Below are 23,652 nucleotides of genomic sequence, written 5' to 3' on the forward strand. Positions count from 1 at the left end.
GTTACAGCAAAAAGACAGCCAGTTAGGAAGCAGGCTCTCACCAAATTCTGCACCTGCTGGCACCTTGTCTTGGACTTCCAGCCCCCAGAACTGCAAAAAATAAATTTCTGCTATTTCTAAGCTACCCAATCTATGGTATTTTTGTTATAGCAGCCCACATGGACAAAGACACTCCAAAACCAAATAACGTTCCCACTTTTGGGTACTGAAATTTGTTCCAGTTAGCTATTGCTGCACAAGAAATTACCCCAAAACTTAGTGGCTTCATAAAAACAATCATTTTATTTTATTTCACAATTTTGTTGGTCATAAATTCAAGGAGGGCTCAGTTGCAGATTCTTCTGCTCCACGTAGCATCAACTGAGGTCACTTGGTGGTATTCAACTAATAGATGGGTTGGTCTCTGAGAACCTCACTGTATAAGAAAAATCCAGATTTTTCCTTCCTATCTTGGGAAAAATCCAGTTCTTCCCTATTACGAGTTTCTTCTCTGTGAGTCTCCTTTACTACTGCCACAGAACGCTTGACTTCTGATTGACCACCAAATGTGTGGAGGTTTTTCCCCACAACAAGCAATTCTCTGTGACACCAGCTTGGTGTCCTACGACTCAACTCAATTCTGACACAAAGATAGTGTCAGATCCCACAGGTGAAGGGCTCAGTCCCACAAGACTGCCCCCCGCTTCAGACACCAGTTGCAGGCCCAGGCTATCACCGGTGCTTCTGACCAACCAGCTACAGATCAGAGGTTTCAACATCTCCTTCTTGGGTTGGATTAATTTGCTAGAGCAGCTCACAGAACTCAGGGAAACACTTACTTAACTTACCAGTTTATTAAAGGACATGATAAAAAATACAGATGAACAGCCAGATGCATAGGGCCAGGGCTGGAAGGGTCCTGAGCACGGGAGCTTCTGTCCCCGTGGAGTTGGGGTGCGTCACCCTCCCAGTGTGGATGTGTTCGCCCACCTGGAAGCTCTCCAATCCCCTCCCGTTGGGATCTTATGGAGGCTTCCTCACTAGGCATGATCAGTTATTAACTCCATTTCCAGCCCTTCTCCCCTCTCTGCAGGATAGGGGATGGGACTGAAAATTCCAAGTTTCTAATTATAGCTTGGTCTTTCTGGTGACCAGCCTCCACCCAGGATCTCACCCAGGGTCACCTCAACAGAACAAAGGTGCTCCTAGTGCTCTTATCACTTAGGAATTTACAAAGGTTTAGGAGCCCTGTGGCAGGGATGGGGTCAAAGACAAATACTAGAACAAGAGATGCTCAGAGTGCTCTTATCATGTAGAAAATTACAAAGGTTTCAAGAGCTCTGTGCCAGGAACCAGGGGCAGAAGCCAATGTATATTCTGTATCATCTCATGCTCACTCATATGAGGAGCATACTGGAGGGACGACGCTAAGGCTGTGCTCAGCTGAGACTGTCCACTCGAGCGCCTACGCTTGTCCTCTCTGTGTGATTAGCCAGCACTCCTCACAGCATGGTGGTCGCAGGGTAATCAGGCTCTTGCACAGTGGCTGGATTGCTCCAGAGTGAGCATTCCAATGGGGTAAGTGGAAAGTACATGATTTCTTATGACCTAGCCCCAGAAGTCCCAGAACATTACTTCCACTGCATTCTGTTGCTCAAGTGGGGTCTAAGCCCAACCCAGACGCAAGGAAAGTAGAGCAATAGGTTTTACCTCTTGATGGGGAAATTGCCTGTGTTCAGGGTGGGAAGTAATTGGTGAGAGACATCATGGAGACAAGTTACCACAAATAGAAAATATCTAAACTGAAGCAGAGATTTTAAAAAATAAAATAAAATACAGAAAAGAGTGTTAGAGACATGTGGAACCCAGGAATAAGAACTGAAACCTGAGAACTGGAGTCCTGTAAGAGAGGAGTAAGAATTGGAGCAGAAGCAATATTTGAAGAGAATGACTGAGAATTTTCCAGAATTAATTAGAGACATCAAAGCACAAATTCAAGTAACACTGCAAACCCCAGCAGGATAAATACAAAGAAAAACCACACTTTGTATAGTAAGAATGCTGAAAAACAAAGGAAAAAACAGTAAATCTTAAAAGCATCCAAAGAAAAAAGATACATTCCCTTCAAAGAAGCAACAAATAAGATTGACAGCTGACTGCTCAGCAGAAAGGACACACAGTGAAACAGCATCTCTGAAATACTGAAGCAAAATAATTCCCAACCTAGAACTTTATAACCAAAGAGAATGTCCTTCAAACATGGAGGGAAATAAAGACCTTTCAAACATACAAAAACTGAGAGAATTTCTTGTCAGTAAATTTATCATTAAACCTAAAACTTCAGAAAAGTTCTTAAGACAGAAGAAAAGTGAACCAATAGTGAATTACAGAATTGAAGAAAAGAATGAAAAGCGCAGAAAGGGTAAATATATGGATTAAAATAAATGAATATTGACTGAGCAGTGACTATACAAAACAATAATGGTAACATTATGTGGGGCCTAAAATACATGTAGAAACAAAACAGAAACTAACAGTAATGCCAAATCCAGGAAAAGTCTATGGAATTGAAAGGTTTTAAGCATCTGTAATTAATAGAGAAATGGTAAAAAGTAATAACTTGCATTAAGAAATGGTAAAAAGCAATAATGTGTTGCATTTGCAACAAGAATTCTTGTTGCAGTCTCTAGGTTAACTACTAAAAGAATGATAAAAGAAGTATAGCTAACTATAAAAGGAAGCAATTAAAAATATTTGATCGTCCAAAAGAAATCGATAGTAAAAAGAAAAAAAAAACCATATAACCGCCACCGGTTATAAAGAGAAAAAAATTAATAAGGTGGTAGATATCGACAAAATTATACATTAAATATGAATAATCTAAATATTTCCAAGTAAAAGATCACAATTGTCAGACTAGATTTTTAAAAATCAATCATATACTACTTAAAGAAAATAAACCTTAAATACAAGGACACAAAAAGATTGGAATTAAAAGGATGGGGGAAAATATACTAGGCAAATATTAACCAAAAGAAATTTAGTCTAATCACAGTAATATCAGACACAGGAGAATTTAAGGCAAGAACCATTAGGAAAGGTAAAAAGAGACACTGTATAATGTCTCAGTCCATCCGCGCTGCCATAACAAAGTACCACAGACAGGGTGGCTTATAAACAACAGAAATGTATTGCTCACACTTCTGGAGGCCAGAAGTCCAAGATCAAGTTGTCAGCATGGTGGCCTTCTGGCGAGAGCCCTCTTCCCTGTTCACGGCCAGTGCGTTCTCACTGTGCCCCTGCATGGTGCAGGGGCAAGGGAGCCCTCTGGAGCCTCCTTTGTAAGGCACTAATCCCTCATGACCTAAGCGCGTCCCAAAGGCACAGGGGTGAAGTTCGCATGCTCCGCTTTGGCAGCCTGGGGCTCACAGGTCTGGATCCTAGGCGCAGACCTACACACCGCTTGTCAAGCCACACTGTGACAGCATCCCACATACAAAAGATAGAAGAGGATTGACACAGATGTTAGCTTAGCAAAAATCTTCCTCATCAAAATAAATAAAGAAAGAAAATAAAAATATGTGTATCCATCTGAATCTAGTCGGAGAAGGGAACCACCGAGAAATGTGGACAGGCAAAGTTTAACACAACAAATAACTAACCATTCCAGGGCATGGGAGTGACAAGGGGTTGGCTGGTAAGTGGTAAAGAGAACTTGAAAGAATAAGAGAATATTATAAAGAACTTCATGCTTTAAAAAAAATGACATGATAAAAATGTAGTTTCATAGAAAAACAGAAGTTATCAGAACTGACGAGAAGAAATAGAAAAATCTGAATAGGCCAGTAATCTTAAAGTATTCGAGAAGCTCTGCACTCTGTTTTATTAAAGAAAAAGGCGTCTTCTCAGAGCCTACGTCTGCCAGGATTCTTTTGGTTGTGAAGAATAGGAATCCAGCACAAACTGGGCCCAGCAAAATTTCAGAGTCCTTGGTTCAAAAAACTGGCAAGTCCAGCTCAGCTGTGGCCTGAGGCCCACCTGCACCTGCGATGCTATCGAAGCCTGCTCTCTCCTCTTTACCTGACCTCCCTCTCAGGCAGACCCTCCCCAGGTGCGGGGACAGCACAGCCCCCTCCCCACTGTAGCTCAAAGCTGGGCCTCCATGAGTTTGGCAGTCTTCCTCCGCAGAAATTCCAGCAAGGATCTTGGAGTACCCCTTGCAGTGCCCACTCTGGGCTTCCTGCTGGCCTGGGCAGGGCTGGATTGTGACTTCTGTGGGGCCCTGGCACTTCCGCCTTTGTGGGTCCCTTCCTCCATAAGATATATTTTAAAACTTATTTTACAACTGCATTTCTGTGAAAACAAATATAATCTTGGGCCCCTGAAAGGTCGTTTTTTTTTTCTTCTGATTTTAAGAAAAATTAAACATTTCCATGAGCCCCTGGAAGTACCATGGGCCCTAAGCTCTGTGCTTTCTGTGCCTAAAGGACAAGTCAACCCTTCATGGGGTGACCTGGTTGGCCAGGCCAGGGCCACGTGCCCACCTTGCATCTAGGAAGGTGGGGCCCACCCAAACCACATGAGTTCCTCAAAGAAAACTCAAGGGTCTGTCCCCAAAGAAAGCAGCATGTAGAGAGTTCCAGTGAAGGCAAACCACAGATGACCCAGGCCAGGCACAGCTGCAGAGTTGCACCCTTCTCAGACCCAGACTTCCCTTACCAGGCCTGAGTCTGAGCTGGGGAGGTGGGGAAATGACAGCAGGGGTGAAGACATGGAGGAAAAGCAGCGTGAGCTCTGACCTGGAGGGCTTCACATGAAGGACATCTTTCCCTGGAGATCTATCTTTTTGAGAGTAAAACCCAAAGGCCCTTCTCAAAATGCTGGTTGGACAGCAAACCTGGGGCTGAATTCATTCATTCATTCTGTCAGTCAACTCTGGTGGAGTGTTAAAACCTTCAGTTTAAAAGGGAGGCACAAATAGGGCCTGCAGGCCACACGGCGCTTGACCCGGGAGCGGAAGGACACGTCATGCTTCAGTGTGTCTAGTGTTTCCTTAAGCTTGGAAGCAGTTGCCTTCCCACTATATGGCCCCTCATCCTCTCTTTATATGAAAGTTGTCCTATGCATTATAGCTACATATATTGCAAAACCTATCCAACAATATTACAATTTTCTCTTTAACAGTCATTTATATTTTTAAAGAATTTAGGAGGAGAAAAATACTCTAGTATATCTACCCACATCGTCAGTGTTTCTGTTGCTCTTCTTTCATTGCCAAGTCTCAAGTCTCCCCCCTGTATCGTTTCCCTTCTCCTTGGCAAACTCCCTTTAGCATTCCTTTTGTAGCAGCTCTGCTGGTGACGAACCTCGGTGTGCCGTCCCCTGAGAACATCTTTATTTCACCGTCATTCTTAAAGGATATTTTCTCTGGATATAGAATTCCAGACTGACAATTATTTCCTTTCAGCACTTTGAAGATGTTGCTCCACTGTCTTCTGGCCTCCACGGTTTCTGATAAACAATCCACAATCCACGGTCATTTGAATTGTTGTTCCCTCATATGCAACATGTCACTTTTCTCTGGGTAATTTCAAGATTTATTCTTTTTTCCACGTTTATTGAGCTGTGACAGACACAAAACGTTGTGTAAGTTTAGTGTACACAACGTGATGATTTGATACACTTATATATTGTGAAATGATGACCACATTAAGGTTAGTTAACACCTCTATCACTCACAGTACCTTTTTTGTGTTTTTGTGGTGAGAACATTTAAGATTTACTCTCAACTTTCAAGTATATAATACAATATTGTTAACTATAGTCACCATGCTGTACATTAGATCCCCAGAACGTATTCATCTTATAACTGAAAATTTGTAGCCTTTGACCAACATCTCTCCATTTCCCCCACCTAGCCCCTGGTAACCACCATTATACTCTTTGTTTCTATGAGTTTGGCTTTTTCAGATTCCACACGTAAGGGAGATTCTACACTTTTTGTCTGTCTCTGTCTGACTTATTTCACTTAGCATAATGCCTTCAAGGTCCATCCATGTTTTCACAAAAGGCAGAATTTCATATTTTTTAATGGCAGAATAAGAGTCCATTGTACTTATACATACCACATTTTCTTTATCCATTCATTTGTCGATGAACAGTTAGGTTGTCTCCATGTCTTGGAGAATAATGCTGCTGTGAATATGGGAGTATAGATATCTGTTCAAGAAAGTGATTTCATTTCCTTCTGATATGTACCCAGAGTGGGATTTCTGGATCATTTGGCAGCTCTAATCTTAATTGAATTTTTGGGAGAACCTCCATGCTGTTTTCCGTAGTGGCTATACCAGTTTACATTCCCACCAACAGTGTACAAGGGTTCCCTTTTCTCCACATCCTCAGTAACACTTGCTATCTCTTATCTTTTTGATAATAGCCATTCTAACAAGTGTGAGGTGGTAGTTTATTGTGGTTTTGATTTGCATTTCCCTGATAATTAGTGATGTAGAGCATCTTTTCATGTACCTGTTGCCCATTTGTATGTCTTCTTTGGAAAAATGTCTATTCTAATCCTCTGCCCATCTGTTAATAGGATTATTTAGTTGTATGAGTTGTGTGAAATGTATTATATATCTTATAAGTTAGATGGTTTGCGAATATTTTCTCCCATTCCATAGGTTGCCTTTTCATTTTGTTAATGGTTTCTTTTGCTGTGCAGAAGATTTTTAGTTTGATGTGGTCCCAGTTTTGATTTTTGCTTTTGTTGCCTGCACTTTCAGTGTCATATCCAAAATATTGTTGCCAAGACCAGTGTCAAGCTGCTTTTTCCCTATGTTTTCTTATAGGAGTTTTATAGTTTCAGACCTTATGTTTAAGTCTTTAATACATCTTGCGTTCATTTTTATGAGTGGTGTAGGACAAAGGTCCAATTTCATTCTTCTGCATGTGAATATCCAGTTTGCCCCATATCATTTATTGAAGAGATTATCATTTTCCCACTGAGTATTCTTGACTTTTTTATCAAATATTAGTTGACTGTATATGTGTGGGTTTATTTCTGGGCTCTCAGTTCTGTTCTATTGGTCTATGTGTCCATTTTTAAGCCAGTACCATACTGTTTTGATTACTATAGCTTTGTAATAAAGTTTTACATCAGTAAGTATAATGCCTCCAGCTTTGTTCTTCTTTCTCAGGATTGCTTTAGCTATTTGGGTTCTTTTGTGGTTCCATACAAATTTTAGGATTTTTTTTCTACTTCTGTGAAAAATGCCATTGGAATTTTGGTAGGGATTGCATTGAATCTATAGATGGCTTTGGATAGTATGGACATTTTAATAATATTAATTCTTCCCATCTATGAAGACTCAAGATTCAGGATTTATTCATAGTCTTTAGTTTTCATCAGCTTGTTTATGATGTGTTTGAGTGTAGTTTTCTTTGAGTTTATCCTATTTGAGATTTGCTAAGCTTCTTGAATCTATAAATGTTTGTCTTTCATCAAATTTGGGAAATTTTCAGCCATTATTTCTCCCATTTTTCTTTTGTACCAATCACTTTCTCTCCTCTTTCTGAGATGCCAATAACACGAATCATAAATCTTGTGATATTGTCCCATGATCTCTGAGGCTCTTCTTTTTTTAACTTTTTGTTTCTCTGTATTTTTTCAAGTTGGATGATTTCTAGTGCTCTACCAACAAATTCACTATTTTCTCTGTTGTCTCCATTTTGCTATATGTCCCACCCAGTGAATTTTAAATTTTAGATATTGTATTTTTTGGTTCTAAAATTTCCATTTGGTTGTTTCCAGGTATCCGCTGAGAACATCTGTCTCTCCATTTTTTTTCAAGAGTGTTTCCTTTTACCTCCTGGAGCATAGTTACAACAGCTGCTTCCACATCTAGATTGTCTTGGGGCGGGGGTGGGGGTCGGCGGGGGAGTGTGGCATCTTTTGTTGATTGTCTTTTCCCTTGAGAACTGGTCACATTTTCCTTGTTATTGGTACTTCAAGTAGTTTTGGATTGTACCCTGGACATTTTGAATATCATGTTGTGAGATGTGACATTCTGGGTACTATTAAAACCCTCTAGAGAATGATTTTTTTTTGTGGCAGTTTTAGCAGTCAGTCAAACCTGGTTAGGTTCAGACCACAAGTTCTGCCTTACCTTCTGTGTGTGGAAGATACAATGTCACCTTAGTTTTCCAAGGCTTTGCTTGGTGGGAATGTAAAATGGCACAGCTACTCTGGAAAATAGTTTGACAATTTCCTGTAAAACTAAACATGCACTTATCATACGACCCAGCAATTGTACTCTTGGGCATTTATCTCAGAGAAATGAAAACTTAGGTTCATAGAAAAACCTGTACCTGAATGTTCACAACAGCTTTATTTATAATAGCCCAAACCGGAAACAACTGAAATGCCCTTTATAGGGTGAATGGTTAAATGAACTCTGGTAGAACCACACAATGGGCTACTACTCAGTGACAAAAAGGAACAAGCTCTTGACACATGTCACAACTTGCATATATCTCACAGGAATTACACTTAGTGGAAAAAGCCAGTCTTAGAAGGTAATGTCCTGTGCGATTCCATCATACAACATTCTCAAAATGACAAAACTACAGACACGGAGACCAGGTTAGTGGTTGCCAGAGGAAAGGGAAGGGGATGAGGGTGGGTACAACTGTAAAGAGAAAGCAGGAGGGGTCTATTTGTGGGGATCGAGTAGTTCTGTGTCTTGATTGTGGTAGTGGTTACACAATACATGGGATAAAATTGCATAGAAACACACACACACGAAAATGCATATAAAAGCTGGCGAAATCTGAATAAGGTCTGTTGTCCAGTTAGTAATATTATACCAATGTTACTTTCGTGGGTTTGATATTGCACTACACTTACATAAGATGTCACCATTGGGGGAGCTGGGTGAAGGGCACAAAGGAGTTTCAACCTCCTATGAACCTGTAATTATTTCAAAATAAAACCTTTTCAAAAAACGTTTCCATGCTGCTTGGGTCTGTTCTGTGCAGCCTGGAGATGAGTCAGGGACAGGCATTGGCTCATCCGCTGAATTAGGGATCCCTCCTCCAGCTCTCTCCTCTCTGGGATTTGCCCCTCATGCTCTGGCTCACATGGGTTTCCTCTCAGAGTTTTAGGTGTTCATGCTGCTGGCACAATACTGCAGCTTTGCAACCAGGGCTGTCCTCAAGGCAGGGGCAGGAGAGAAAAAAGGAAAAATAAAAACGAGCTCAAGGATTCTCCCACACACTTCCTCTTGCAGAGGCCCCTTTCCCCGGCCTCTGGCTAGACAGATGGTTTCTCTGCACAGCTGTATATTGGACCTCAGTTCAAAAACAAGAGACAAGAGAGGAAAAGAAGAACTGAGACTCCCAAGCCCATATGGTTCATTCTTCAAGTTTTGGCTCTTCCTTCCAGTCCACCCCCATTGTGGGTGCATCAGAGTCCATGGCTGGTTACTTGTTTACTTTGTCCAGAGTTTTCAGTTGTAATCAGTGGGGCAGACAGATTGTAATGGTCTTTCTTCATCTTGGCCAGAATCAGAACCCATAAATTTAACTTTTAACCTTCTCAATTATCGTGCGAGATAGATATTAATTCCTCCATTTTAAAGCTAAAGAACTTGAGACTTAAAGAGGTATAGTCACCTGCCCAAACCCATATAGCCAACGCTAAGGTGAAAATATACATACAATTCGAATTAGCCCATGGAACAGGTGTGTGGAGTGAAGTCAGAAAGCAGGAGAGGGCAAAGCAAAAAGGAGACAGGAAGTGGAAGAACAGAATGGTGGGGAGAAAGAGCATGAAATGGGAGAGAAAGGGAAGAAGAGGCAGAGAAGGAGGAGAGAGTGGAGAGAGGGGGAGGTCTCTTTCCCACAGGTCAGGGCAGCCTCAGGCAACAGCAGCTCTGCGCTGAGAGGACCTGTCCAGAGCTCGCCCCGTGACAGACATCCCTCCTCCATGAAGTTAATGTGAGCAGGCCAGCCAGTCTAAGCAACGAAGTAATCTTAGCCCCCTTTCCCATCAGGGCAATCAGTCTTGGCTTTTCTTTGTTGACCCTATTTGTCCAGGGGCAGCTGGACAGGTCACCTCAACTGTCTGAGGATGAGGACTTTTATTCTACAGTTGAGGGATTGCTTTCTCTCTCTGTACCCAACAGGAATGAGAAACTATGTTGTTCCAGCTACCGCTGGCATCTATCTGCAGCTGTGAGAGGAGACAGCCTGGGGACAAAGCCCACGCAGGCTAGCCTTCCTGGAACCTCCTTTTCCTCTGGATCTCCTTCCCAAGTGAACCAGTTTAAGTCAGGGCTTTTATTACTTGCAGCCGAAGCACCTTGATTGATTCCAAGCCTGAGCCACTCTTGGACGTGTTTCAGGGGCCACCCATCCCCAGGGTGCTGCTGGAGAACCACCTGACTCTGAGCCAGGACAAGAGCAAGCCTACCTCTGGTCATAGGTAGGGTCTCCATGTGCATCTGTTATTGTCCCTACCCAGATCTCCATCCCATATGCTTACAAGTGCATGCTTGAGTTTTGGGTTTTGGTTTTTTTCCCCATACCAATAACCAATTCTTCAACTCCCTGGACACCAACCAATCCTGACACCAACTGAGTGTCCCACAATCCAATTCAATTCTGATGCCAACTCCAGGTAGTTAACTCCGCAGGTTACGGGCTCAGTCCCACAGACTGGCCCTCCTTCAGATGCCAGTCACAAGTGTCAGATCCACACGTTACCTGCACTTCCATCTGACTTGGCTCAAAGTTGGGGGTTCCTGCAACCTGCCTCCTACTTCAAGTTTGATAGTTTGCTAGAACAATTCATAGGACTCAGAAGAACACTTTACTTACTATTACCAGTTTATTATAAAGGATACAACTCAGGAATAGCCAAATGGAAGAGGTGCATAGGCAAGGGATGGGGGAGGTATGTGGAACTTCCATGCCCTCTCCAGGTGTGCCACCCATTCAGCACCTCCATGTGTTCCTCAACCTGGGAATTCTCAAAACCCTGTTGTTTAGAGGTTTTATGGAGGTTCCAATACATAGGCACGATTGATGAAATCATTGTCCATTGGTGATTAACTTAATCTCCAGCCCTTTTCCCCTCCCGAGAGGTTGGCCAGTAAAGCTGAAAGTTCCAACCCTCTAATCATGCCTTTCTGGAAACCAGTCCCCATCCTGAAGCTATCTAGGGGCCCCTAGCTACCTCGTCTCCTTAGCATACAAAACACACTCTACCACTCCGTAGATGCCAATGGTTTTAGAAGCTGTGTGCCAGGAACCAGGGACAAAACCCAAATTCTGAGTCCATGGGGTTGGGTCAAGGGGACTCCATGTCTGCCTCCAGGGGTGAGCATGTGGTAAGGTCTGGCCAATCAGAGTATTTTATCCACTTGATCAGAGCAGTTGGCTCAGTGGTGAACTCATGTCATGACACAAACCAGTGAGACTCAGAAGATGGAATGAAAAGTCCATTGAGAAAGAGAAGGATTTTCTTTCCTGCTGTGCCCTTCTGGGATTCTGAGAGAATAGAATGTACCCCCTGGACCTACTGGGGGTCATCTTGCACCCAGATGAGGAGAGCCCACCTGAGAATGAAGGCAACTGAGAAGAGAGCAAGGTTGAAAGGTCGCCAGAGGAAGCCCAATGCTGACAATATCACTTGCCCTCCTAGATTCAGTTGTGCCTGAGGTTAGACCAACCTCCAGACTTTTCATAAGTGAACAAGTAAATTCTCCTCCACAGTGAGTTGAATTTCTGATACTTGCAACTAAAATGGCCCCAATCAGCACATACCTCCCTGCACTTGCAGGGCCACCAGCCTGCTGCAGGGCCTTCCCCACCTGCCTTCTCCACTCCTACCCAAGAATCCCAACTCCTTCTTCATTCCTATAGTTAGGTTCCCTCAGTCAGGAGGAGCTCCCTTCTCTAGGCAAGGCCTAATTTGGGAGTCTTTTAAAATGAGTAGTACGGGGAAGACTGCAGGATGCCAAGCTACCTAGAGCCCAGGCAGAGAGTTTTTCTGTGCCCCTCTGCTCCACTTATCTCAGTTAAATAGTTAAATTTATTTTACCGGGTAGGACTGTGTTCAGATGCAAATAATGGGAATCTTTCCCACAGTGGTTTAAACAAAGAAGTGCAGAAGAAAGCAGAGGGCACGGACCCAGGTGCCTCCGCCCTTGCTCCTCCGCCACCCTCGTTAGGCACAAAGTGGGGGTTCTCTGCCTGATATGCATAAAGAAAAACCAATTACCACAGCATCAGCCTTTGAGAAAAGAAAAAGCTTTTACTGTGAGGTCGGCCAGCAAAGAGACAGGAGGCAACACTCTCAGAACTGTGTCCCCAATCCAGGGCTTGGGGCAAAATTTAAGGGATGATGGGCAGGATGGTCTGAAATGTGGAGATAGATGATTGGAGGTAAGGAGGAGTGAGGTAATGATCATCTGCACAAGCACAGTCACGCTCCATGGCTCCTCACAGGACCCATGTTCAAAGATGGTGCGTTAGTGTGATCTGAGGGTGGAGTTTTCAGCCCCTCGACGTCAAAAGGGTTACTCATCGGGCATTTGCACAGGCCCCCAGTTGATGGGTTGGTGGTCTCAACCAGCCTGAACTGGAAAAGGGATAGTGTCTCAGTTCCTGAAAAACAACTTTTAATTACTCTGTTGATAAGATAGGGTCAGTTGAACTGGTCCTAGTGGACACGTGGTTATAGCCTTAGTGTGTGGCTTCTATCCTCATGGTCCCTTGTGGGCAGGAGGAGGGGAAGTTGCGGCCCAGCAGAACTTCCCTCCCAGTACATTGGCCCGAAAGGCGTCTTGGCTGGGATGTGCCCTGAGGGTGGGGATCCTTGATCGTTTGCTTGTATATTCCAAGGACCTAGAACTGCGGCTCAGTAAACGTGTGCCGAACGAACGAGCGAGCGGTTGCAGGAGTGCACGGGTGTGTGCGTATACAGGAAAACTGGGTTTTTACCTCCTGTAGCCCCTACAGTGGGGTCAGGCAGGGAAGAGGTGGCTGGAGTGGCACCAAGTCACCCCTCACAGCATCTGCCACCCATTCTCCACGTTGGCACGCAGTCTTCTGTCATTCCCCATGGGTCTTCGTCCTCTATAGGTGAAATCTCTTGGGAGATTTCTTTTTTTTTATATATCTGAGCACATCTAGAGACCCCCACCCCAAACTTTCTTAGGAGATTCTTAGCCACCATGGGGCATATACTTCTCTAGGGAGATGCGTTCTCCACCTTTTTCTAACTTTCCCTGGGGCAAAAATGATTGGCAGGAATGAGACCCAACTGTCATTTCAGCAGGGGTAACAGCTGGCCCGTTCTGCCTTCAGTAAAAACCAAGCTGGCACAGTTTTTGAACAAGGACTTCTTACAGGAACATTGCCAGTATTCATATCCCATGTGCTACAATAACGTGAGATTTATCTTTAGCAAAGGTGCACACAGTCAATAGACCAAATTTATGTCGATTTTCTTCCCTCAAGGAATAGTGATAGAATAATTAAATGTATGGAGAGTATTAGGCCTGTGAAGGAGAATTTGACTCAGGATCATCTGGAGCCACCCACAACTCTGCCAGCCCAACCCCCACAACAGCCCCACCTTCCTACCCTTGGCTCCACCTGCCACAACCCACAACTTCTATTAGGTTCCTCAGTGGTCTCTTGATGGATCATCAGAGAGATCTTCTTTACATGTAATTGCAAAAAGCACACATTTTGAAAATAGAAAAAAAAAAGGAAAGTAAAAACAGTCACCCATAATCCTCCCAAACAAACCAAACTATTTTCATTTTGCTAGTTTCCTCTGGGCCTTGTTCACACACATGGACTTACTTTACAGAGTGACAAGAAGAGATTTATTTTGTATTCTGTGCCTGCACTCAACAGTACATCATAAGTGTTCTTCACGTTGCTACAGCTTGTTTGATATATTAATAGCTGCATAATCATCCTCATGTTTCTTGTACCATAATTTGCATAACAAATAAACGAGTTTATTTCCAACTTTTTGCCCCTGTAGCTAATGCAGCAATAAACATCCTTGTGTACATGGTTTTGTTTTATTTTTATCGTGTTGAATGTTGTTTAAAAGCAGCATGAAGGCTGCTGTCAGCTCCGGGCCGGCAGCTTGTGTTGCCCTGCTCCACCTGAATCCCCAGGCTGCCGGTCAGAGAAGAGCTGCTGGGGCCCTAATGTCAATCTCTCAGCTGACCACAGACTGACTGGAAGTGGCACTATCCCCCAGCTGGATGACATGTCTGAAGAGAGGGCCTTGGAAGCCCATCTCCACTTCTGGAAGAAATCAGTGGCGTTCACCTGGCCAGAAGTGGGATCAGGTAGCCTGTGTGGTTTCCCTGCCGCAGACAGAGTTGCCCTTGTCTCGTGTGCCCAATGGGCTATGTTGGCTCTTGGGGACTATTCCTCCACTAGATGCTCTCTTGGCAGGCTGGCTGTCAAGGTGTCTTGCGTTTCTAGGATCAAGTTACGGGCACCTGACTCAAACTAGACAGCTCAGATGCCTTCTTCCCGGAGGGATGTAACGCTGACTCAGCCTAGCAGCAGTGCCCTGATGAAGCCACCCCTCTGTTCCAGCTCCCAGATCCCCAGAGTCACCTGGGTGCTGTCCTTTGTGAGCCCGCCCCTACTACCTTGCCTTCCCCCAGATAAGCTACCCTGCAGCCTTCCAAGAGTCTCTTTCTGTTCACATCTCTGCCGCCCTTGAACAGAGGGCCCTCCCAGATACAGCAAGATCCCAGGCAGAGGTGCCCTGGGGACCCTGGGGACCATCTCAGGTCAGCCTGGGGACCAGCAGTCAGACACGAGGGCCCACCTGCCCAGGCCAGCTCAGCCCACCCCGCACCTCCTCTCTCAGCTCTTTCTGGCTCAGTCATTCATCACTCTGACCAAACAAAGCTTGACAAAAGACAAGGCGATGCCTTCGATCCTCTAAAGGCAGCCACCCAGCAGCCTGTGCCCACTCAGCACTGGCCCCAGGCCCCACTCGAATTCCTGGACAGAGACTCCCGCTTCCTGGGCTGGGCCGAGTACCAGGAAATCCAGGCGTCGGCTGCATCCTGGGCCTGGCATGACCTGTGGCAGTGAAATGCAGGGGTCCTGGAGCTGGGGGACTGGCTCCTACCCCGGTGCCACCACTCACTTCTCATTAGCTGTGGCAAGGTCACTGGGCAAGGAGCTCACTTCTTTGAGCTTCTGTTTCCTCATCTGCAAAACTGGTGTGAAAATCCTTGTGTCCGGGTTTCCTACAGAAAACTTAATTCCCGGCCCTGGACCATGACAGGTTTCAAATCTGAGCCATTTTGTCTGTCTACAGGGGTTTTCACAGAGCCCCCCCAACCCGATCCAAGCCTGCTCTCACCGACGTGGCCTGTGCACCCTGGGCTCAGAGGACAGCCGGCCGGCAGCCACCTGCCCGCCGCGACTGCCTTGGCCCCCAGGAGACGGAGGAGGCAGCCGCCTCCCTCCTCTGGGGAACTCTGGGAGGCGAGAGGAGCCTGGGCTGTCTCCAGTTTCTGAAGTTCCTGGTATATTAAAAACAAGGAAAGTTGCAGTAACTGTGGTATAACTTGTGTCTACACACAAAAAAAGTATGATACAATATATTCGTGTTATCAGCAGATAATTGCAGAACTGAACACATTTTCTGGTCAACTCTGAGTGGTACGGTCTGGGTCAGACACAACCTCAAAGCCACAGACGGGCCATCTACTTATAATCTGCTGGAGCTGGGGCTGTACCCTCAAAGTCTGAACTTCCAGAAAAAGATGCAACCAAACCCAATGCAGAACCTTCATCAGATCCCATTCAAAGAAAACAGTAAGGGGCAGGGACTACTTTTAGATGTTTGGGAACATTTGAACAGGGTAGGATGTAGGGTTATTTTAAGGAATTACCATTCACTGTCTTGTCATGACAATATAGGAGAACTGTCCAAAGTGTCAAAAAATGGTTCAAGAAAAAAATTTTCAATAAAAGCACTAGACAAGTAAAGCATTTATGACCAAACGTTAACCATGGTTGAACCCAAGTGGTGGGGAACAAGTGCTTCACTGTGTCAGCCTTTCGACTTCTTATACTTGAAGTTTTTCATTAAGAATGATTACAAATTTTGGGTTGCTGACACAAATGTATTGCACATTTTTCAAAATAAGATGCTATTATGTTGTGTGCCTGCTGGCAGTGCGGCACCTGGCGGCTGAGTGTGCAGGACAGCGGCCGGCCTGAACGTCTATTGTTGAGGGCGGCTCGTTCTGGGTGACGCCTGTGGGAGGCAGTGCTGCGGTCCTCACCCAGGCTGACGCCCGACCCCATCACAGGTCTCTGGGCCACCAGACAAGCCACAGGGGAGTCGGGGTGGCTGCGCTAGCTGTAGCCTCCAGCACCCATCATCCAGAGCTAGAGAGGGAGAGCTCATTAGGCCCACTTCACAGAGGAAGGCTGATCCCAGAGGGGACGGGAGCTCGCAGAGGCCGTGCAGTTGACATGTGGTCAGGCAGGGATTTGAACCAGAGGCATTCTGGTAGACCACTCTCAGAAAAATAATAAAAAGAGAGAGAGCAAGCGAGGGAGGCAGGGAGGAGGCCCTGATGCAGTGTCTGCCGATTTCTGTGGTGTAAAGATAACCCTACCACCACAGCCAAGTTCAAGGCATCAGTGGTTAACAAACGACGTACAAAACTCCTGAAGATTTAACAGTCAGCACCATTGATTTGAACCCAGTCCTGGGAGCCCGTCTCCGTCAGCTTTCCTACTCTTTGGCACTTTGCACACAACTTTTACAGTTTTGCCACACCTGTGTTTCACCTGACTTATTTATTAAGTATTTTTCTCTAAGACATCTTACTTTTTAAAGAGAGATGACATTGCTATCATTGAAAGCAAAATGACTTGCTATAAATTAGAACATAAAATTAAAGTCAACATTTAATTATTAAAATTAAAATGTTCTTTGCACTTCTTAAAATACCCTTCCCATGTCGTGCCAGTGACCTAGAGGCTGCATTTTGGGGACCTGGGTCCTGTTCCTCTGCCCGCCTTCTATAAAGGCCATCATGTGAAAGGCCCATGGCATGTCACTGGGTCCTTCAAAAGGAGGAGACAGCAAACCTGATGTGAGTGTAAAAGTGCTCGGCCAGTATTCAGAGACGTCTCTTGTATGGTCTTGATGCCTCTGCAGAGCTCTCCACCTGCAGCATCTCTCAGGACTTCAAGCTCCAGGAGGAACACACTGTGAACACCTTTTTCAGGACTGCCTGCCCCATGGGAACTGCACTGGGTTTCCCCAATCATTTTACCTGCAGCCACAGTTTAGGGGTGGTGTGTAATAATCATCAGCAGCAATGGGGACAGCCAACGTGGACCAAGACCTTCAAGGGATAGAGCCTGGGGGAAAGCAGAAAAGAGAGGATCAGACAGGGGTGAAGGGAGGGCATCTTAAAAAGACAGTGCTGGTATCCACCAAAGCCAGCTACATGTCTTCCATGTGATGCAGCCATTCCACTCCAGAATACAGACTCTCAGAGAGGCATACACATGTCCATCAAAGACACCCAGAGTCTTCATAACAGCTCTGGCCATAGTAGCCCCAAATGAAAATGAATACAAATGCTTATCAATACAAAAATGGACAAATCAAGTGTGGAATACTATACAGCAAAGAAAAAGATCAAACTACTACTACATGCAAAAAAATGAAAGAATCTCACAGATAAAACGTTAAGAAAAAGAAACCAGACACCACAGAGTACATATTGTGTGATTCTATTAAATCACACAATTTGATCTGTTTGATCTATAAAGTTCAAAACAAGGCAAACTAATCTATGGTGATGGAAATCAGAATAGTGGGTGCTAATAGCTGAGAAGCCTAGGGAAGCCTTAGCGGAGCTGGCAATGTTCTCCGCCTTGATCTAGATGGTGGTTACAAAGGTGTTTTTACTTACTGAACAATGGTTGAGCTGTATACATAAGATTTTTTGCACTTTAGCTAAGGTATGTTATATTTCAATATAAAATTTAATAAATAAGGTAAGAAAAAGTAAAAAAACATCAGCATAGTGCTGGGTGAAGAGAGTGAGAAACAGAATGACATAGATAACCAATATTGTTTTCTAATTAGGAAGCACATGTACACTAAACAACGCCACACATAATGCAAGAACACAAATGTTATACATTAAGCACGTTAGAATGGCTGCTTGTGGGGTAAGGAATGAGAGAGAGGGGTAGTGATAGAAGAGAACACATAAATAATAAAATAAGACCAAGGCCTTGCTAGGACCAGAGGGGGATCATGTGCCATCTGAGAAAGAAAAGGAAGAGGAGAAGAGGGAGGAGGAGGAGAAATTAGATTTTGGGCAACCCTCTGAGGTTCCTGACACTGCTCAGGAAATCCAGCTGGGGCTCTGATCCCTGGAGCTCCAAGTGCTACGTAGTCTGCTTTACACACAGTCTGCCCCTGCCTATGGCCCTGGAAAGTCAGACATTGCTCCCAGAAGGGGCAGATCTGCTCCTGAAGGACAGAAGCCCTTATCAGGACCCGGACCTGAGAGGCTGGCAGCTGGGACCACTGGAGCTCCGCAGATAAGGGCAATTCCGCTGGAGCTTACAGGTGACTTGGGATTTTTTGGAAGACAGGAGATGGGAGCAAAGGCGGGGGGGAGTCATGGACGGTAGATTCAGAGAAATGGCCCCACAGAGGAGGGAGTTTCATGGGCAGTATGGGCCTGAGTCAGACCTCAGCACGTGCCCTTCATGAGATCTGCCATAGCCAAGTACCACCTGTGCGTTTATTTACTTCAGACTTTTAATCAACTCACTTTTTTTTTTTACTTCAATCGTTTAAAAGGTAGTTTTGTCCAAAGTGTTGGTATGAATGTGGAGAATTTGGAAGCCTTATGCGGGGTTGGTGGAAATGTACAATGGTGTAGTTACTATGGAAAATGGTATGGCAATTCCTCAAAAAATTAAACATAGAACTACCACGTAATCCAGAAATCCCACTTCTGGGTACTTATGCGAAAGAATTGAAATAAGGATCTTGAAGAGGTATTTGTCCATGCATGTTCATAGCAGCATTATTCACAATAGACCAAAGGGGGAAGCAATTCAAGTGCCCACCAACAGATGGATAAAAAAAGAATGGTACAGTCATGCACGGCATAGAAACGTTTTGCTCAACAACGAACTGCATATATGATAGTGGTCTCATTTGATTATAATGGAACTGAAAAATTCCTATTGCCTAGTGATGTCATAGCCATTGTAAAACCTCAGTGAGAGAAAAGGAAACTGCAGGAGAAGAAAAAGAACTCCCAAGAAAATTCACAGTGAAGGGTGTAGCAGAAGCTTTTACAGATCTCAACAAGCTGCTTAAAAAGTTTGAAAACACGACCCCAAGACCGAAAGGTTTTCATTAATAGAGAGGAATGATCAGGGTGCATTATCTGCTTACAAGCAATCTATGATGAAAAAAGAAACAAACCAAGCAAACACCATGGACGTATTTCTGAAAAGAGTGACTCCTCCTCAAGATGAGCCTCGGGCAGGTCCCTGAGGAGGTGTTCCAGAAGAGGCCTTGTTATCACAGGAGAGGACAGCTCCATGCGTGTTATTGCCCCTGAAGACCTTCCAGTGGGACAAGATTTGGAGGTGGAGGACGCTGAGATTGATGATCCTGACCCTGTGCCGGCCTGGGCTAATGTGTGTGTTTGTGTCTTAGTTTTTAACAAAAAAGTTTAAAAAGTAAAAAAGAAAAATAAAAAATTTAAAAATAGAAAAAAAGCTTATAGAATAAGGATACAAAGAAAATATTTTTGTACAGCTATACAATGGTGTAGTAAACTGTTACTGCAAAAAAGTCAAAAAGTTAAAAAAATTAAAAGTTTATAAAGGAAAAAAGTTACAGTAAGCTAAGGTTAACTTATTACTGAAGAAAGATTTAGTGCAGCCCAAGTTACGGTGTTTGTAGTCTTCAGTAGTGTCCAGCGACGTCCGAGGCCTCCACATTCACTCACCACTCACTCACTGACTCGCCCAGAGCGACCTCCAGTCCTGCAGCTCCGTTCACTCAGTGCTTGTACAGTGTGCCCCTTTTATCTTTTATCCCGTATTTTTACTGTGCTTTGTCTATGTTTAGTTATGTTTAGATACACACTGTGTTACAATAGTCTGCAGCACTGAGTATAGTAACACGCGGCCCAGGAGCAGTAGGCTGTACTACAGAGCCTGGGTGTGCAGCAGGCCAGACCATCTAGGCTCGTGCAAGTCACTCTATGGTGTTCACACAACGACAAAATCTTCAAAGAATGCATTTCTCAGAACACATCCCTGGCATTAAGTGGCGTGTGACTGTATATACACACAATGGAATATTACCCATTCTTTAAAAGCAAGGAAATTCTGACACATGCTACAACATGGATGAACCTTGAGGACATTATGCAAAGTGAAATCAGCCAGTCACGAAAGGAGAAATACTGTGTGATTCCACTAACAGGAGGTACCTGGAGCAGTGAACTGCATAGAGACAGAAAATAGAATGGTGCTTACCAGCAGCCAAGGAGAAGGGAGAATGAGGAGTTATTGCTTAATGGGTAGAGAAAGTCAGTTTTACAAGATGAAGAGTCCTAGAGATGGATGGAGGTGATGGCTGCACAACAGTGTGAGTGTGCTTCATGCCACTGAACTGGACACTTTAAAATGGCTACGATGGGGGCCGGCCCCGTGGCCGAGTGGTTGAGTTCACGCACTCCGTTTCAGCAGCCCAGGTTTTGCCGGTTCGGATCCTGGGCGCAGACATGGCACCACTCAATGGGCCATGCTGAGGTGGCATCCCACATGCCACAACTAGAAGGACCCACAGCTAAAATGTGCAACTGTGTACCCAGGGGGCTTTGGGGAGTAAAAGGAAAAAATAAAATCTTTAAAAAAGAAATGGTTACGATGGTAAATTTTATGTTACGTGTATTTACCACAATTCTTAAAAGGTATCACTACTATAAATGAAAAGCCTCTTGCCCCAAAGGCAATGTCTGCACACAATTGAAGACAACTACATGACCAAATGCAGGGCATTGTTAGCATCAGCCCGTGTTTAAAAGGGAGGTTAGTAAGTGCCAGAGAAGTGTTAAAAGTATTCCAGAACCATCTCTCTCCTCGACAAATTCAGAAGGGCTGAGAAGGACTTTAAAGGAAGCCTCTTTCTTCTGATCTGATTTAACAGAGTGGTGTCTGGGGGCCTCTACAATCCGTTCTCTTGCCAGGGGCCATGGGCAGCCCACACTTTGAAAGATCCTTTAAAGAACAAGGAGGGGCCAGCCCCACGGCCAAGTGGTTAACGTTCTGTGCATTCTGCTTCTGCAGCCCAGGTTCACCGGTTCAGATCCCAGATGCAGACCTACACCACTCATCAAACCATGCTGTGGGGGCATCCCACATACAAAATAGAGGAAGATTGGCACAGATGTTAGCTCAGGGCGAATCTTTCTCACAAAAAACAAAAACACAAACAAAATAATAAAGAACAAGGGAGTAGAGGGCATGAGCATCACAGGCAGGGGCAGGCCAGGGCATGCCAAGCGAGAGGAGCAGAGCAAGGAGACCTCCACTGGGGAAGAGTCCCATGCAGGCCCCAAGTGGCCCAGGGCTGTTTGGAAAGGGAATTCCAGGTCTCCGGTACCTGAGCTTGGGTAACTTGGTCTCATGGACTCCTTGCCCTGTGAGGAAGGGTCCAGCTGGAGGAGGGTCAGAGCAGAGCCCCGTGTGAGTGCTGGCCAAGGGAGGCGGCCTGGTTGCTTTGGTGAAGGTAGGGGCTGTGCTTCCTGGAGGCAAGGAAGCAAGTACAAGCCAGTCTCAATAAGCCAGGACAGGGACTAGAGAGACCATGGTAGTCAGGGTGGAAGGGAAGGAATTGGAGGGAGAAGCTGTGAAGCACGTCCCTAAGAAGGCACTCATAGACATGCGATGTTTTAGCCTGCACTGCATCCACATCCTTTCCTTGGAAACAGCACCTCAGTTTTCCTTTCGGAAGCAGCCTCTCTCCAAGATCCGCAGTACACGTGGCTGTGCAAAGCTGACTCTGCCCTTTTCCTACCATAGGAGGCAGGAGATCCAGGCCTGGCTGGTCAGAAGATGCCATCCTTCCCCCACCCCACCTCCCCACCAGAACGATGACGAGTACACAGCCCAATATCCTATAAACTCCTGAATTCAGCTGTACCTGAAGCTAGACCCACCCTTCCCCTTAGCTTACGCTTTAGAAGGGTGCGTAGCTTTAACTGACACGCAGCGTGTGGATGGTGGAGTGTGTGCGTCTAGGGGATCTCACCACAACCTCCTCCTTGTCCAGGGCCTCTGAAAGGTTCATCTAGTCTGTAGTGGTCCTTCCTAACCACTCAGGCGTCCTTACAGTTCCGAGTGCAGCAGACCCCCGATAGTCTTATTTACAGAGAAACACCCGCCGTGTCAACTGTAAGAGTTGCAGTTGACCAGCTGAAACGGGAAATCTCATGGACGTTTAATTTTTTAAGTTAACTGTAAACCTTTAGCTTTTTTTCTTCTTTATTCTAGTCTCAAACTTCTCCATAGGCCCTTGGAAAGCTCCCACGCTCCAGGCCCCGCGCCCGTCACGCCGGACTGAGGACCAGGGCCCGGCGCGGGGCTGGCGGGCGGGAGGCGCGGGCCGAGGGGTGAGCCGGCCAGCTCGGACCCTCGTGCAGGCGGGCGGGAGCGGCAGGGCCTGGGCGCATGCGCGCGGGGGCGGGGCTGCGCCAGGCCTGCGCGTTGCCGCTCGGCCGGCGGCGGGGTGGCGGCGAGCGCGCGCCGGAGGCGGCAGCCAGGAGCGGGACTTTGTGCTCACAGACCCTTCTCCTGGCGCGTCCTCCCGCCCCCGCCGCGTCCTCGCGAGGCGCCCCCACTGCGCGGGCCCGGGTCTGGGCCCGGGAGATGGAGGGAGCCCGCTCCCAAAGCTCTGGAGGGGGCCTGAGGAGACGGGCGCGCGCAGCCTGACCAGCCGTCCTCGCCGAGGCCCCACGGGCGCGTCCCCGCGGGCGGGCCGCGGACGTGAGGGCGGCGAGCGGCGGGGCCACGGCTCCGAGGAGGGCCGTGCTCGTGCCCGGGCCCGCGCAGGCTGCGCGCGCGCGCTCCCGCCGCAGCGCCGGCCGCGCCCGCCCCGCCCCTCGGCGCCGGCGCCGGAGCCCGGTCCGCGAGCGGCGGCGGCCGGAGGGACGATGAGCGCGGCGCGGGCGGGCCCGGCCCGGCTCGCCGCGCTCGCGCTGCTCACCTGCAGCCTGTGGCCGGCGCGGGCCGACAACGCGAGCCAGGAGTACTACACGGCGCTCATCAACGTGACGGTGCAGGAGCCCGGCCGCGGCGGCCCGCTCACGTTCCGCATCGACCGCGGGCGCTACGGGCTCGACTCGCCCAAGGCCGAGGTCCGCGGCCAGGTGCTGGCGCCGCTGCCCATCCACGGAGGTGCGTGCGGGCGGCGGGAGGGCGGCGGGGGCCGGCGGCCCCGGGGCGGGCGTCCGCCGTGTGCGGCCCGGCCGTTCGGCCTGGGAACGAGACTCCGGGCGCGCGATGCTCGGCTTTCTGCTTTTTAACGACTTCGGGAACGTT

At 46.4% G+C, this 23,652-nt stretch overlaps 1 protein-coding gene and 1 long non-coding RNA gene across 7 annotated transcripts in view; one reads left to right on the forward strand and one right to left on the reverse strand.

Moving 5' to 3' along the window:
• Positions 1-263: 263 nt before the first annotated feature.
• On the reverse strand, positions 264-22,750 carry LOC102150153 (uncharacterized). Its single transcript, XR_011425403.1, has 3 exons — positions 22,289-22,750; positions 17,331-17,418; positions 264-5,602 (listed from the first exon to the last, which is right to left on the reverse strand). It is a non-coding gene; the product is annotated as an uncharacterized lncRNA (long non-coding RNA).
• Positions 22,608-23,652, forward strand: part of RNF130 (ring finger protein 130) — a 106,918-nt gene continuing 105,873 nt past the window's right edge. For 2 of the 6 annotated variants that reach the window (XM_070233708.1, XM_070233709.1), the window contains exon 1: positions 22,608-23,508. In XM_070233708.1, coding sequence (XP_070089809.1) covers positions 23,265-23,508 — 244 coding nt within the window. In that variant the 5' untranslated portion in view covers positions 22,608-23,264. The remainder of the gene's footprint in view (positions 23,509-23,652) is intronic. The other 4 variants (XM_023617014.2, XM_070233706.1, XM_023617015.2 and 1 more) reach the window with 4 other exon arrangements.

The sequence above is a fragment of the Equus caballus genome, chromosome 14, assembly GCF_041296265.1.
Source record: "Equus caballus isolate H_3958 breed thoroughbred chromosome 14, TB-T2T, whole genome shotgun sequence".
NCBI lineage: Eukaryota > Metazoa > Chordata > Mammalia > Perissodactyla > Equidae > Equus > Equus caballus.